Raw genomic sequence first — 18,218 nt, 5'->3', positions numbered from 1 at the left:
ATTTTTCTTTTTATATTTTATGAAATAGTATATATTTCTGTATATAGAATAGTTATTATATCTTAGAAAACACCATTTGGAAAGTATAAAAAGGGCTAGCAATATTTATTCAGTTACACAGACGAAAGAAGGACATTATATTTTGACTAAAGTACAAGATGGAAAAATTATCACCTGTTCACCTATGACGTGGAACAAGAGAACAGTGCCTGCAGTTGCACTACCACAAAACGTACATAATCTGCTGTCACATATACTTTGTGAGCCAAAAGTTTAAAATCGTGCATAAAATCATTGAAGATGGTATTTGCCCGAGAACATCTGAGGTAAAACAGTTATTGACATTAAGGAAGAAGAAATTTTTGAGAATACAAAAAAGATCATTATTTTATAACAGATACACAAAAAACCTCTGAAAGTCATTAAGGAGAAAAAAATGGCTATATAATAATTTCGTTTACTCTGTTGTCTTTTTTGTGTGCGTTTTATCGCCTATGCTGTTTTGATGAAATGACATTCCAAATGCACCGTAAATAGAATTGTGAAAGGAGTTTTAGGTCTTGGACTTGGTTACTCAGCATTAGAAACATTTTGTATGCACTTGAATATGGAAATTATGTCCAGTAGGACATTTACTAAGTGCAAAAATCAATATGATGTAATGCTATCTGAGTTTACTCACAAAATGTTATCATTGCGAAGACAATGCAGAAATAATAAATGTCGGGGTTTCATATGATGGAACGTTGGTTGCGTTGTAGACATTTACACAGGATATGTGCTTGATTTTGAAATTATGTCAAAAGAGATGCTCTCAATGTGAACACTCCAAATCAACTTTAGGAGAAAATTCTGGTGAATTTCATATGTGGTATCTTGGGCACAAAAGTTCTTGCTGCATCACCCATAGTGGTTCACCTGGCTCTATGGAAGTGTCAGCATTGAAATTGTGGAAGCGATCCGAAGCAAAAGGCTTCAGATACACAACTATGCTATTAGATGTGGACTCCAAATCTTTCAACGAACTAAATAAGCACAAAGTTCATGGGGATGGTGTTGAAATAGTAAAAGAAGAATGCATCAACCATGTGAGCAAAAGGTTAGGAACAGCCTTGCGCAATGTTGATACTGATTTATTTATACAATGATGATACAATAAAACTAGTATAAAACTGATTTATTCATTTAAAAAAAGGGGACCCTGAAGGTAGTGACATAAATTTTTTAATGTTTGTAATATATCATTGTTTTCGATTACCCCCAGATGGAATCGTTTCATTTCAAAGGAGTTAATTAGTTAGTATCTAGTAAGTTAAAATGTTAAATCCCTTCATATTTATTTTTTTGGTGTAACTGTATTTTATTTTGAAGGCATGTTTAAATACAATTAAATTAAAATTAATAGAACAAAATAATCTAAAATATAAGCAATCAATGTCCGCCCACCCCCAGCAGGCCGCAGTAAAATTAGCAAACATTGACAGGTCCGCGGTGATAAAAAGGTTGGGGAACACTGCCTTAAGGATTGGCATGGTATCTTCTTTTCCGCATGATCCTATGAAATTAGTTTATCTGGGGATGATGAGAAAACTTCTATACTCGTGGAAAGGAAAAGGACCATCGCACCTTGTAAAGCTTCGGGCAAGGGACAGGATCAGATTCGATATGTTAACATTTGCCAAGACTTTGTGGCCGTCTGATTTCGCTCGTGAGCCAAGGTCTTTAAATGAGCTAGATTAATGGAAAGCTACTGAGCTCAGACAATTTCTTCTTTATTTTGGTCTATGTTAAGAATTGTCAAATTATGCCACGAGGCGGCGCTTATGTCAATATCAGTTGCTATTCAGAATTCAGTTGACATTCAACTCTGGAGCAGGGCGCATCTACCTGTTACCTTACAATGATCTTGTCAATTTTTATATCATTAATTTGTAAATAACTTACCATGTGTGTTACAGTCCACTGATTAATAGATCGATACATCATGAACACTAAACAGTCCAGTTTTGTTGAAAGATAATCTTCCAATCGAATATTATTCTCATTCCATGCTTCTTTTTATCGCTATCAATATAATGAGAGCTGCCAAATACATGCATCTGATGGATGTTGCAAAAAAGTGTTTACCAGACTTAGTGTGTGACAGTAAAAAGTTATATGGCAAGGAATTTGTAATCTATCATACTCATTCTTTATTACATTTATCAGCTGATGCAGAGAGATTGGGTCCCTTGCCTTCTTTTAGTGCATCTCCATTTGAAAACTTCTCGGGTAGCCTGAAGAATATACTGATGAAGCCGAATTCACCATCACAACAGGTTGGCCGAAAAAAATCTTTGAGACAGAAAATGTTGTTGGAAAAAGCAAAGTTTTTAATTCTTTAAAGGAAAACAATGACAAAGATTTGCCAACTGCTGGAGTTCAAGGGCTGAACTTACATGGCCTTGCTTGTGAGGAATATAAGTTGACAACAAAACCCAGGGACTGTGTTGTTCTCCTTGAAGGAAACATAATTTTAAAATTTTTTAATTTTGTTCAGAATGAAGATGGATATCATTTAATTGGAAAGAGGTTTAATCTGAAGAGTTTTTCGAGTTTTTATTCAGGGCCTATAAACATGGAAGTTTTTGATATCTTCAGAGTTGATGAACTTTCTGAAAGTTCTGAATCCTTTCATTCTTTTCATATCAAATGCAAGGCCATGTTGATCAAATATCATGATAGTTATGTGCGTGTACCTCTTCTCCATGCATCAACATAGCACTACAAATCCATTACATCTCATGTCGACATTGTCCAAACAAATCGCCACACCAACTATTGTTATAAATTGCTTCTCCAGTCTACTTTTTTGCAATCCTATTCCTCTTCAGTTATGCTACTTATTATTTATCTCAGCTTTTCCAGTAACATAATAATTACCTCTGATGAATCAGTGCTATTTACAGTGGCAAGTGAAGAAATCTTGTCTTGAGCACTAACTGAACAGAATCGGCAAATATTTTTATTATACTAGGAATTCATTCTGGGTGTCAAATTTTTTACAGAATCTTTATATCTTTCTTACAGTTAGAGTGGCAGTCTATATAAATTGATTTAAATACTGCAAATTTATTTCAGACAGGCCTAGATTGATTGTGGAGTTAAATACATTAAAAAAATATGTGCAATCAAAATATGTCAAGCTTAAAGAGAGAAAAAATTGAAATAACAGTTCTAAGCGAAGTCTGTCTTCCAAGGAAGCATTTTATATCCATCTGAAATATGATTCCTATTAATAATCTTGGTGAGTGTTGACCAAATCTAATTAGATGCAGCAGGTAAATCATACGAGCTTATAATTCCATGGCATGATGAGCAGAAGTTTAAATCTCCTACTTAAACAATTTATTATTATTTCAACAAAGTGGTTGATGAACATTCTTATTTCCTACATATAGTTATTTTTTATGTGCGGAACGTGTCAGAAAAAAAGATTAAAGAACTGATATTAAATACTCCTGACTTGTATTAAAATGCCAACGTTTGGTACAAATCAATCGATTTATCAGATACGAGTTTTGAACTCCAGCTTCCAAATAGTGTAAATATGTATTACTATTTTGATCAAGCAAATTTATTAATGCAACTTTGGTCATGAGCGCAATGTAAACAAAAGACATGGTTAGTTTCGATCGCTACTTTATTTTTCTTCATCGTTTTTTTTTTTTAATGTCACTTAACTGCATTTAAAGGTAATGGCAGAAACTTAATTAGAAATTGAATTTTCCCTATGAGAATTCAAACGATTAAGTGATTACGATTGCTATTGAAAAGAAAAAAGCTATTAAAACTCGATATTTCCTTACACTGCCAAACAATAGAACCCAGAGCGAATACCACTCTCACTTCGAACCGAAACCAGAAAACGGATCTTTAGTCAAACGATCTTGTGCAACCGTACGTGCCTGTCAATTATCGAGATTATTTTTGACAGTTTGCATGGTCCTTCACTGGTAACATTATGTGGCATTGAGGTACCTTTATCCATATCTTTGATGTTCATGCTTTTTTATCTTTTCAAGCTCAGGTAATAAATTATCCGCTGTTATAGCAGCTATTTTTAGATCGATAGTTAACTTTTTGCAGCTGCTTTTAGAGCATCTGCACAAGAATGAGGATCGATTCCACCAGTATTTGCTATGGCTCTGTTTTTTTTTTTCTTCTTTAATTGCACGATTTGGCACTAGAGCAGAATGAATAAAATCAGGAGTGTAACCCTTATCTGGAGATTTCTGTTTTGCAACGGCTAAAATTGACATTGTAATTTCTGAGAAATAGTCAAAAACAAGTTTTTCCAAATGAAAATTGATCTCATGGATAAGCACAAGACGGACTTTGCTACAGAGTATGGTCTCTTTGAATGGAATAGAGCACCATTTGGATTAAAAAAACTTCCCCAATAGTTTCCGAAGATTTATGTCATTAGTATTTTCAGGATTAAAACCCTTACAAATAGCAGTACAATTAACAGGTAGAGAGAAAATTTCAAAATACGGTGGCACAACATATTTTATAGTCATTTCAGTGTTCCAAAATATTTATTGAGGGTCTCTGTCTGGAAATTAGTAGTAAAAGGGGTAAATTTTTTTCCCGTGCAATTTGAAGAGAAATGTAAATAAAGTTAAAATTAACAAATAATCTTTGAATTTAAGGAAAAACTAAGCGCCCATTTAAATTTCAAAATAAATCGATTTTTTTTTTAACATATAAACTTTTCATTTTATACCATGAATTATGTATCAATATTTTTTTTTTACAATCCTTGCAAGTTACAGCAAAGTGAAAAAGCTTTATCGCATATATTTACTCCTTCCACTGCGAGTGCAAGCAAACTGAGCCTTCAAAATATTACTAATTCTGAATTGCTTACTGAACAATAGAATTGATACAATCAAGACTATATTTTCAGAGCTCTGTTGTATTGCCATTAGTTTGGTTGAAGATAGCAAAGGACTTAGTTCGCACTCCTCTATAAAATGCCAACAATCTGATCATGCTCCCACATAAAACTTCTCTTAAGTTATTATTTGTGCTAAACTATGTGATCTATATATTTTAAAAATAATCAAACAAAATATAAGATGTCCCAAATTCTGAAGTCTTGCTTATTATGCAGCAAAAACATTTAAATGTTTGAAGGAAAAAAAAAATTCACTGGGGTACCTCGGGTGCGTGAAACCCGTGTTTGCCATGCAAACCCCCTGAGGAGGATAAAATTTTTAAAAATTGAAGTTCTTAGAAAGCAGAGAACAAAAAAATTTTACAATATTTTAAAATGCATTCTTCTAGAAATTTAATTAAACTTTTACTTATTTGAAATTTTATCCTTTTTTTTAGACTAACTATTATCCTTTACATAATTTCAGTTATTAAACTATCGATGGCTGGGTCACATTTATAGAATGATTGAGTCATGGATTATGGTGACCTAAATAAAAAGCTGAATTTTGGAAAGTTTACAAGCTACCAAAAAATGGGATGACCTAACGCTAAATAGATCGATTCGTTGCGAGAAGAAAAAAACAACAACAAAAAACACGGGAATCAATAAATGGAGAAACAAAACCAAGAATACTGAAATATTCAATATATTAGTTTGAAAAGAAATAAAAACTTTTCCAGATTTTGTTAACTTATATCTAATCATAAAATCGGCTAAGGATGAAATAAAATTTTCCTTCACCAGTTCAAAAAGCATTCATTTTAGCCTTAAAATTAAGCTAAGTTTGTCTTTCTATTGTGATTAAAAGTATGTGAAATTTTAAATTTCTGTTATTTAGTTTGGTTTAATTGTACTAATATACAATAGAAAATATTTTAACGTGGAAACAGACGGAAAAAAAAAAAAAAAAAACAAGAATTAGAAACTTTTCAAAATAAATGTAAGAGATTTATTTTTAAAATTTTTGGACCAAACAAGACAACAAACAAACAAAATTTAAAAAACAAAAATAAGGACAACAAAAGATGACATTCTTAGAAAAAGACATAATTGGCTGGGTCACATACTTACAATGCCCAGAAGAAAAAAATAAAATTTGTAGCTCTCACATAAGCTTGTGAAAGAAAGAAAGAGGAAGACTGAAACTCACTTTACAATGCAAGAAGTTTAAAGAGTTAAATATCTTGATTTCTAGATAGAAACAGGTCAAATCTATGGTTAAGAACATAAAGAGATAGGCTGAAGGCTTATAGTAAGTAAGGAATTATTTTGATGCATAGATAATAAAATAAAAATATTAATTATCATCAACACTTAGTACCATTAATCAAAATTACATTAATTCAAACTTGCATGGTTAAAATTAAATTACACTTGCTATTAATATTTTTTTTAGATAACTTTTCAAGTCTTTTTAAGGCATAATAACTACCAACATAAAATATATCAAAATTTGCAATTCCCCCTCCCATCATCAACATAATTTATGCAGCTGATTTTCCATGAGAAAAGGTTGCAACTGAACTGTTTTGAATTATTTTTTTCTATTATGTTTTAAAAAATATTTCATTACAAAATTTTATTGCAACTGAAACAAAAATGAAACCAAAATAATAAAGTATATTTTGATTTATTAGACACATACAGATTGATACAGTTTTAGTATAAATTAAAATTATAGTACATAATTTGAATAAAAGAACTTCACATATAACTAAAAATATACTTGAGTTTATTGCAAAACAATCACAAGCCACATTATATGTTACTTTACTAATCTACGAGTATGCACCAGATTTGTTAAGATTTTTTATAAACTTGGAATTTTTTTTTTGACTTGATAATGTTTTACAATAAGACTTTAAATTAAACATTTTTATTAATCATCAAAATAAAAACTGCATAACATCACATTCTTATTAAGTTTTATTAATTTCAAAAATAATTAAGAAATATAAATAGAAAGAAGCTTTATCTACATGAAAATAATTTTTTTAATAAAAAACCACATAAACAATTTATAACTGCATATGGTTAAACCTTCTGTTAAAGCACGATTTCTGTAAGCAAACAGGTTTTATTTTTATATAGCTCCTTCAATGAAACCAGGTATACATATTAGTAACTGGTTTGTTTAGAAAAACTGTAGCACAAAAATGTTTGATAGTTAATGTTACAAATAGCAAAAAATAATAACTTCGACAAAATAACTATTACAAGTTTTACACCTTTGTTTAATTGAAGATGAACTTGAAACTAAAACTATTTACTCTCAGTTGCAGAGGTTTAACAAACTCTAATTGCATAAGGTTTTTTTAATATAAATATTTCACGGAGAACAGCATAATTCTAGCTTATTAAATATTTAGAAATTCTACATTAAATAACGTAAAATATTGCAGTAACACAATTATCAGAAGATTTCCAGATGCTAGTACATTTTCTCAATTTCTACAAATAAATGTCGAAAAAAGATAATCTAAATGAGTTAATAAAATTCTATGCAGTACAGTTAAGAAAAATTAGTAAAAAAACTTTAAAGAATTCTTACTTTAACATTTTGTAGTTCTAAAAACCTGTAATCACCTGATAGTATTTATACTTGTACATTGGACAGGGTTGTCAGTGCTAAGCTTTTTACGAAATGCTTGATAGAGTGGTAGAAAATTAAAGTGGCATTTCAAATGAACTGTTAAATCATTCAAACGCTGTTATGGGAAAAAATTACTTAAATCAAATTTACTAAAAGAAAAATCGAACATACACAAACTTTAGGAGAAAAAAAGCACCTAGTTTTTCCAAAAATTTCTTTAGATTTAAATCAGCTTTTTTCCCCCAAGCTACTGTAAGTTATTTAGTTAAATTTTATACACACAACTGAATTAAAATTAAAGAGCAAACCATAAAAATGTATAATTTTAGCATATTACTGCATTAAATATTGTTTAACATACACAAATGAACCATTCTACAAGAAAACAGACTAAAAAACTAATTGATATATAGATATATATTTAACTTAAATCCAGAATATCATTTAAAAGCACTGATTTATTGGATGAAATAACAAAGGTACATATTTTAATTTAAGCTTATCAACACAGTAATATATATTTACAACTTTAAAACAATAAAAAAAAGATAAAAATATAAGAGATCTTTTATATATCATTTAATATAATCCTATGACATTTTTCCATGAAAAAAAAAAAAAAAAAAAAAGACCGTGTAAAAAATTTATATATAAATTAGAGCTTGCATAATGAAATACATTTTTCTATTTTGCTTTTTTAAAATTTGCCAATCATAGTCTTATATGCTAATTTTCAGCATATAGTTAGAATAGTTCCATAATTCTAATGAAATGACTTCATCAAATTATTATCTTTAACACATTTGTACCTTAATTAAAACATAAGATCTATCAATGCATTCATATAACTAAATGTAACAGATGAAAAATGATATAGCAATAAAGTAATTTAAAAAGATTATCATCAACACACAACAATGCAATACAAGTTCAGTTTAGTTAGAGTTTTAACAATATAACAGAATGAAAAAGGACATCTAACCATTTGCTTAAGGCTTATAGAACTGATGGACCACCACCAGAAGTTACCATTACAAGAGCCATATAGAAAAGATTAAGCAAAAAATAACTAAGCCTGTTTAGCAGATAACCACTGTTCTCCCTAAACATTTTTAAGAGTGGTCCAGCTTGCCCTTTATCCAAATAAATGCTCCCTCTTTGTCCATTTTATAAAAATAAGCCTTTTCATTCATATTATAAGAAAATTTCAAAATTATTCATCAAAAAATTAATTCACTGTTTAAATAATAATTACACTATGTTAAAATTATCTGTGTTTATTAGTTTAATTCTGATTACTATTCCAAATATTTGTGTGTTAGGATCATTCTCCATTGGTAAAATTTTTATAATTATCTTTTTTCTGGAAGGGGATATTAATAAACTTCTTAATTGATTTTAAAACTATTTTTTGATGAAATATTTTCTTTCCTTTTTTAAAAAATGCACTTTTAAATGTCTATTTTCTTATAATTTTCAGTTTAAATTTTAGAAAAAACCTTCCAAGTTGTTTATCAACTAAAATTTCTTTTGTTAGTTTAGTCTTTTTGAGAAAAAAAATATGTAAGGAACTTATGTAAGGTCTTTAATTATTTTCATAAACTACAAATTACGAGTAAAATACTGTTTGAAATATACACATAAAATAGCATGAGAGGGTAATTTATTAATTGTTGAAGATAAAATTCAAGATTATTACGGTATCAAGTGAACTAAAAAAACTCACTTTACTAATAACCATATGCAGTTAATGCCATTTTCAATATGCATTTATAAATATTTTATTAAAGTTATCAACCCTGATTAGCTAAAATTTTAAGAAGTTTAACTACTCAGCCTAACTATATTTCTAAATTCTGTTTCTATTACAAAAGTGTAGATACATAAATCTTAAACTATCCAGTGTCAATCACGGAATCAAACACCCTGAGTAATATGCATTGCATAGATAATTAATAGCTATTTCATAATATATATCAATGACAGTTTAAGTGCTAAATATCTATGTATTCAATCAAATTAAAAAATAAATAAATATTCATAAAATAAATGAATTTTATAATATATATATCAGGCAGTTAGCTAGTATCTAATTCCGCTTCACATTTCTCGCAGCCATCAGGCGCTAGTTCAGCAACAGGGGAAGCTGAAAACGTTTCATTTGTATCACAATTTATAAATGTTTCATTTTCATCATGAAGGCAATTAGTGCAACAGAAGGCAGCTTTCTGAACATTAGAATTTTGTATTATGTTAGGATGATCTATTTTGCCAGTTGAGGCATCTATTTGTAACAACCCTTGATTAATAAAATATGACAATGTATTATAAACATGTTCCATATCAAAAGAATCATAATTTGAATCATCAGATTGCTCACAAATTGACTTTATACCATTTAATCCATAAAAACTAGTTAAAAGCTTGTAAGCAGCTATAGCTTCTTCATCACTCACCTTAATTTCAAATAAATTCTTGCCAACAGTTAACTCAGAATTCTGACAGTTGAATTCATCCCCCATTCTCTCACTATTTAATACATTGTTTTGTAAAATATAATTACAATTTGCTGCAATAGAATTTGCTAAGGAACCAGAAATTTCGGATTCATTTGATATTCTAAGATTTGGGAAAAGATCATTGACGTCATCAAAAAATGTCATGCAAGATTTGTGCTGCGAGTCTTTTTGTTTCAGCAAATAACTTTTCGCCGACACATACTGTTCCAATTTATCCCAACCACCTTTCGAAAAAAATTCGTTTCTTAAATCGTAGACGAAAACTTGCAACCAACACATCGATGCGAAATCAAGGTATTCTACAAATCCCTTTGAATGGCAAAATAATACGACTTTATAAACAAAAGCACAAGTTTTTAAGAAGACAGCAAATATATCTTCGTTGTTTGCGTGATATTTGAAACAATAGGTTGCTATGAATGTGAATACACTTCTCCTGGAAATTCCGTGCACAGAAAAATACTTTTCCAGTCCTGCATTGAAATCAGCAATTGTCAAAGAAGTTAAAACAGTCACAGCTTTGGCAACTTCCACTACTAGTTTTGAGGATTCTCCAATTACTTGAGCAGCATTATTTTCTGATAAGAAGTTCTCTGTCAGCCATAGATAGGTGAAGAGCGCTTCAGAGAAGCTTTCAGTTTTCTTGTCATCTCCCATCATGAAATTTGACGACTTGTTAGACGCATGATTTTAAATTGTGACATGGCAAACAATTCATATTATTACGTCTTAAGACAAAAGAATTCATAAACATAATACATTCACGTGCGGTAAAAAAATATAGAAGTATAAGGTTTAGTGCTGCCATTTTTTAATCGCAAATATCTAAAAGCTGAAGATGAAAAAAAAAAAAAAAAAACTCAGTGTAGAACTTTTCAATTTTTGAGCTATTTAAGCAGAGTGTGATCAGTACAGAAATAGGCAGTCAAAAACGTATGAAATAAATTTTGTTTTTCTTCTCTTGTTTGAGCATGTTTTGAAGGTTTCCTGATGAAAATTAACGTCGTTAATATAATTGTGGTAAGTAAGAACTACTTGAATGTTATTAATATTTTAAAAAAGTTGTTTTATATTTGAATGTATCAAATTTCTATTTTTACTACGTGCCAGACGAAATTTTCAAAATCATGTTCAAACTTGCCATTCAATATTGCCAGGACCATAAATCAATCATATTTGTTTAAAAACCAAACTGTCTTACTGTTTTTGGTGTTCTAATTTGCTATATTGGGAAAAATGTACTTCAGGGTGCCCCTTGGCGAAGTTAGCGACTTTTGTTTGGCACTATTCCTGTTTGCTCGGAACACCGTGGTAACAGGAATCAGGGCCAAAACATAATGATATTTCTATAAAACATTGGTAAATTTCAACAAAACATCGGCCAAAACTTGCAATGAACCCAATATAAGCAAAATTAATAAACCCAATAAAAAGGATTTTGAATCGAAGCTAAAATTAATGGAGTAGGCGCAGAAAGAAAAGAAAAAAAACAACTCTCTTCTTCATTAAGCTTGAATATTCTCAAATTCAGGTGCTCAGAATTATCTAATAACAGTTAGATACTGTCTACATTTATCATTAATAGAATCTGTGTACCTCCATCGCCACATAAATTCAACGAAATAAGAATCGAAAATGGTGTCTGTAATGCTGGATTAGCGGTGACATTTTTTTCTTACATCCCTTTTTATGACTGCCCACATACCTTCGATCTTATTGACTACATTCAAAAGTAACCTAACCAGCCCGTATCCAACGTAGAACTAACAGACTTCTGAAATTACATATACTATTGAACATTAAAAAATAAATCCAAACCAATCAGAATCATGATTGGGTTTCAACATCGCCCAGCTTGGCGATCAACCATGATCACAACTTGGCGAGAATCAAGGGGCACCCTCAAATATAGTCTACCCGCATTATTTACTGATTGTTCTTCAATTAATTATAATTAGTGGATCTTATGTTAAATTTATGTTTTTGACCGAACAGAAGTGAGTTTTTGTAAATGTTGGTTAGTTTTAGTTACTTTGGTTATAAATGAAACAAATATCTCTTTTTGTAATGTTTTCAAGACCAAAATCATTGTGTGTTACAGGATTAGGGGAAATTATCTATCCTCTTCTAAATTACTATTTACCAGGGTTGGGGTTTTGAACATTCTAAACTGGTTTTGGACAGGAGACTGTCTTAAAGTGTCCAAAACCTTGAATTTTGGTAGAAGGTAAAAATTCTATATATGTTACCAATGTACACATAATAATTACATATATCAATAAATAATTGATATTTTTTATACAATTTACTTTAAGTAATATAATATAATATGAAAAGGTTTATAATTTTTGAAGCTCCGTAATTCATTGAACAACTAAAGTGAATACCTTATCCTTTAAATATAAGTATGCTTTTAATACTGATAAATTATGTTTTTGCGTAAGGATAAATAATGCAATGATAAAAATAATAATTTTTTTTTAAAAAAATAATAAATTTGTTTAAAAATTAACCTTTTATTTTTCACAATATTTTTTTAATAAAATGTTATAATTTCTGCATTTCAGGATGATAAAAAAAGACATCTATTTTTAAAAAAAAATTGTTTTTAAATATAAATATATTAGTTTATATTGGAAATACAAAATAACTGAAAAATGTGTTAACAGTTTTGAAGGACATAACATCAGTTTCAGTTACTGACACTGGTGATGTATGACCATTATGCTAAGAGAATTGCAAGTATTAAAAATTACTCAAGCAATGTAAATATTTCATTTCTCGGCTTATTTATCAAACCCTAAACATGAAGGAGAAGGTTTGTCTGATGTGCAAAGAAAGTGCTCGGTCATATTTGTCTGACAAATTTCCTGGGTGAATTTCTTTTTTGATTGTCTATGTAGCTGAAGCGACATCATTTCCGAAAACTTACTTCACAGAAGCTGAGGAACCATTAAACGAGTGACATGGTGGACAGCTATTGAAAAATCAATATCATTTGGGGAATATTCCAAAGACATTTTTAAATTCATCACTCTTTTACATGTCCAACAAGCTCAGGGTCAATTGAAAGGATCTTTTCAAATTTTGGAGTAATTCACTCAAAACTTAGAAACTGTTTTGGTGTGAATACAGCAGCTAAATTAGTTATATGCTATTGAATGTTAAGAGGACCAATTGAACTTGATCGCTGATTAATCCTTTGTTTGAATTGTTTGTTTGAATTTTTGTTTGAAATTGAAGAGTCAAAGAATATTAATAAAACATTATACTTTTAAAAACAAATATTCTCTAGTAGATTTAATTAACAATATGTTATTAGTTCTATGTTTATTTTACCTTTTAAATATTGTTCAGACAAAATTGTGACATGATTTGAGTAAAAGGGTTTTGGTTTTGGAAAGTTTAAGAGAGTTTTGGACAGGACGGTTTAAACCGTGGATTAATCCATTCTGTCCTAAACCTTGCCAACCCTACTATTTACTTAATCTGTGTACTCTGTGGATTCTACTGCCGTCCATTATTATCCATTGGAAAGATCAAGTGTATAATATTTTTGAAAATGTGGGGAGATTTCCATATCGTGACCTGTGGCAGAATAATCAGCAAGTCTGGGACACTTCCGGGCAGCGGCCCCGCGAGAAACTAATGAAACAGAAAAGGACCAACTCATAAGGTGTCACTCGTAGCCACACCCGGGCAAACATGGAAACCTTTTTTTTGTTTTTCTTATTTTTTTTAAATATGCAAATTTAAAATCTATTTGTCAATTGTAGTTGGCGTGACAGATTAAGATATGGAAATATCCCCGAAAAGGCTTCTGTAACCTAGTTATTTCCTTATCTGTTTGCACTTACTATCATTGCCGAGTCACCAAATGTGTTTCTTGATTGCTAATTTTTTTAAAACAATTTTTCGGGTTTGATGATTTGTTCAATGTTGCTGTGAGTTCCTTTGACAGGGTTCCTTCTGAAATTTTTTTTTCTAATTTCCTGTGTGTTCCCCGATTGTTGGTAAAATATAGCAACTTTTTTGGCACCAGTATTGTTATGGTTGTATGTTTCTATAAATTTGTAACTAATAATTCTAGTAATTCTTAATTGATTATGGGCACAAATTATTTTTTTGGGCACATATACTTTTTTTTTAACTCACGTTTTACTTTATAATATTCAGCAATACTAGCACCATCATAAATGTTTCCCTTCTCTCCCTACTCCGAAAGTGGATCATTCCACAGATTGAGCGATCACAGCGGCAATACTTGCACAGTGGGAAACAGCTTAAAGATTGATTCTCCTTTTTTTCGTGAGTTGGGAGGTGAACAGCTGCTGTTCCTGTAAAGTGACCATCCACACTAATAGTTAAGTTGCTGTGTGAAATAGGATGTATTGTGATAGAAAAATTATTTGATACGTATTATACGCCTCTTCAATATATTTTGCAAAATATTATCTTCTTATTTAGTTAATTGAATATTTTATATATTTTTTCAATATTTTGTTAGTTGTTTCATAATATTATTGCTTTAATTCTAATCTGAGTGTGCTATATTTAGTTTTTCACCTAGCTGTCTTTCATATGAAGTTTTCTTTTATTGTTATTTTATTACTTTACTCTCACAACATATTATATTTGAATTTAAAAGTTGCACTAATTTCTTAATATTTAAATTTTGTAATCTCTAAAATATATTATGAGGGAGCATACAAGTGCTTTTTCTTATATTATGGAATATCACTTTTGGTGGGAGGTTTATACTTTACTAACAATCTTCAGTTTATTTTTGTCATTTACCCACCCTAATGAATATTTTTTAAGTTAATTAAATGAAAATTAAACAGTGCTGAATTAAATATTATCATTATTTTTTATTAAACGAAGTTTTTATCTTTGTTTTGCGATGTATTTCCAAAACTGCTGAGTTCCTGGTGTATTGTATTATATTACAAATACAACACGAATATTGAATTTTAACATTAACAATAATAAATGTAAGTTTTGATAATTTTTCAATACTGGCTAAATTTATTTATATGTGAAAAATATTAAGAAATTTTTGAAAAAAATTTGCCATTTAGTAGAATTTTCAAGACTTATCCGAATTATTTTTTGTCACCACCTTATTCTTAATGTTATTTTGACTGTACTTTTTGGTCAGCTGTTCACAAGTGACAAGTTGTCAAAAAATATATGCGTCCATGACTGTTTTTTTACTTTCAGTTTTAAATACATATAACAAGAATATTGAATTTTTTGAACATTTATTTAATGTATCTAGACATATTAAAATTAAATAAAATAAGAAATATTTTTTAAAAAAACTTTTGAATTTTGTTTCATTTGACTACCCCAAAATTATCATTTTGACTTAAAATAGATAATGTTAAATCAAGTATTTTTTTATAGGATGATGATGATGTCCCATATGAAGAGGACATACTTAGAAATCAGTTCTCGGTTAAAGCCTGGTTGAGATATATTGATTTCAAAAAAGAAGCTCCTAAAAATGTGATTAATCTTCTATTTGAAAGGGCATTAAAAGAGCTACCTGGAAGGTAACCTCACCTTGATTATTGTATTTTTGTTTCAGTTAACTTTATGTACCTTACCTAAAATTAAAATCTAAATTATAACTGTGATTTCTATTAATGATTGTATTACAGGGATTGTACAAAGTTATAGAAACACTTCTAGCACTTATTTCTCTTCATATTTCTCAAGATATACTTAGAAATTTTTTTCTCATACATACCCTAGCAGCAAAATTACTTGGGCTCTCATTGGAACCCAATAATCCCATTGGAACCCAAATCTTGGCTTAATAAGGGTTCAAAAGAGCTTTTATTTTTCCTGATATTAGCCATCTATAGTAGGGGTGCACAACCTTTTTGAGTGAAGGGCCTCTTGCACAGCAAGTAGATAAACAAAGGGGCTGCACGCATATTCACTGATGTTTGCTGCAAATATAATAATTTTTATATAAATATTAGTGTTCTAAACACTAAGTTTATTTTTATTAGTAAACTTAATAACATATTTGCAGAAAATTAAATACTTTAAATTGTATGAATTTATTTAAAAATACAAAAACTGATACTTCTAAAAAACTTTTTCCATAAAAAAAATCTAAATATCACTTGGATTTCTGCTGAAATTAGAAAAAAAAAAAAAGAGCATGTCAAAAATTTATTATTTAAAAGGGTTATTTGAAATTGCTTCTCGTAATATCGTACAAGTGAAATCGTAAGAAAAATATATGATTTCAAAATCATGATGGAAAACGTACTAAGAATTTACTTTGAAAAAAAAATATCAAATTGGCTTGAATAAAATTTTTGGGTATTAATAAAATTCAAAGGTTTGACAGTCAGGCAATAAATTGCAAATGAAAAAGAATGTTTTTGAACATTCTGTGCTGAAAAAAATATAGCGATTAGCTTGTAGTTTATATCAATTACTTTGGTTATTATATGCAATAACTGCACAGAATTTCGTTAACCTGGCTTAAATATTTATAAAAATTGACATTTTTATAAAGAACTATTTTTTTTACTTTGATGTTTTCTTGATATAACTCCAGAAATAATTGTATCTTAGCTACCACTACAACTATTCAATTCCCATTCACTAATATATAACACACATTATTTTATTCTATTCGGAAATACCTCTTGATAGAGGACAGTTTACTCCCACATTGATCTGAACATGCCTGCCTTGACTGAAACCCTCACTTCATTTTGAACACACCTAGTTGGGCGCATGGTTCACAGTGAACAGTTGACTTTCTATTTGTGACTGTCGTATTGTCCTCCTCACACTGTTGCTACTCAGTCGCGATCATACATAACGGGAGCATGTATACACTAGACTGCTAATAGTAGCACAGGAACAACCATGCCCACAACCGTAATCTTAATATACATCTCTCACAACCAGCACTCAAACTCTGATGATCTTAATTCAACTTTTGCAAAACGGCAATGACTCAACTAGTGAACTAACTAATGAACCAACATTCATCGAATTCTATTGCAGATAAAATTCTGGTGGGGGACTAATGTAATGTAGCTATTGTTACTACTATTAAATTCCCATTCACTAGTATATGACACGTGTTAACTCTATTCTATCTGGAGGAACCTTTTGATAGATGACGGTTGATATTTTCAGTAGCCAACGCCCATACATTTAATAAAATTAATGCTCATACTTTTTAGAGTTATTTTTAATTAACAATAAAAATATCATTTTAAAATTTGAAGAAAAAAAATCATTAAAAATTTTGCATTATATGAATATTTATAGTAATCTTTTCATAGTAATCATCATCTAATCTTGGGCATGTGCAGAAAACTTTAAAAAACATTTTTTTCATAATTTTGATTCAAATTGCATTTGGTAACTTACATATTTGGTATTTGTCGGATATCTGCGATTCTTGCTCTCATGCCTTGCTTAGATAATGGCATCTTGAATTTGTGCTCTTCTTTCAGCCTGATCAATGTTTTAGACCATTAATTAATAAAATATAAGATGTTAAGCATCTGATAGTTTCAAAAAAAGTTTTATATTTTTCTTTCATTTCGGATTTATGTAAACTGGTTGTGTTAAATTACTATATTTCACTTAAGGAGCACTATTAGCCAATAACTGTACATCAGTTAATTCTTTGAATAATGAATAAAAATTAAATGCATGTAAAAACTACTGCATTTTAAGTAAGTTCTTCAACAATTTTCTAGTAAGTTTTTGCATTTTAAAAAATATGGGGGCTGGCAGGAATTGTTTTCTCAATGGTATTATTTTTTATTGAAGTTTATAAATGGAGTAAATTTGTAGTAAGGGAATATTACTTATGCTTAAAAAACTCATTTACTATTCAAGCGTTTCCACTTTTTAAAAAAATATAAAGCAAGTTAAAAATAGGTATTTATAATCAACATTAACAAAAATAAAAAAAGCTGTAATGTTAAAATAAATTTTATTTTGGTTTTAATTAATTTTCAAAAATTATATCAAATAAAAAAAAATTCAAATGAAATAAAAATATTTGTACATCTTTATAAAAAAAAACTATTCTTAATTTATAGCTATATCCTGCGGCACCGTTATTTAA

At 29.4% G+C, this 18,218-nt stretch overlaps 1 protein-coding gene and 1 pseudogene across 2 annotated transcripts in view; both read left to right on the top strand.

Annotated features, from left to right (window-relative positions):
• Positions 1–1,415: 1,415 nt before the first annotated feature.
• Positions 1,416–2,761, top strand: LOC147804334 (uncharacterized; annotated as a pseudogene).
• Positions 2,762–10,972: 8,211 nt separating this feature from the next.
• Positions 10,973–18,218, top strand: part of fand (Pre-mRNA-splicing factor SYF1 fand) — a 31,895-nt gene continuing 24,649 nt past the window's right edge. For both annotated transcript variants that reach the window (XM_043052016.2, XM_043052015.3), the window contains exons 1-2: positions 10,973–11,116; positions 15,506–15,654. In XM_043052016.2, coding sequence (XP_042907950.2) covers positions 11,087–11,116; positions 15,506–15,654 — 179 coding nt within the window. In that variant the 5' untranslated portion in view covers positions 10,973–11,086. The remainder of the gene's footprint in view (positions 11,117–15,505; positions 15,655–18,218) is intronic.

The sequence above is a fragment of the Parasteatoda tepidariorum genome, chromosome 9 (assembly GCF_982258835.1).
Source record: "Parasteatoda tepidariorum strain Cologne lab strain chromosome 9, Ptep-v5.0, whole genome shotgun sequence".
NCBI lineage: Eukaryota > Metazoa > Arthropoda > Arachnida > Araneae > Theridiidae > Parasteatoda > Parasteatoda tepidariorum.
Note: the sequence above shows the minus strand (reverse complement) of the source record. Positions and strands in the feature narration are given on the sequence as shown.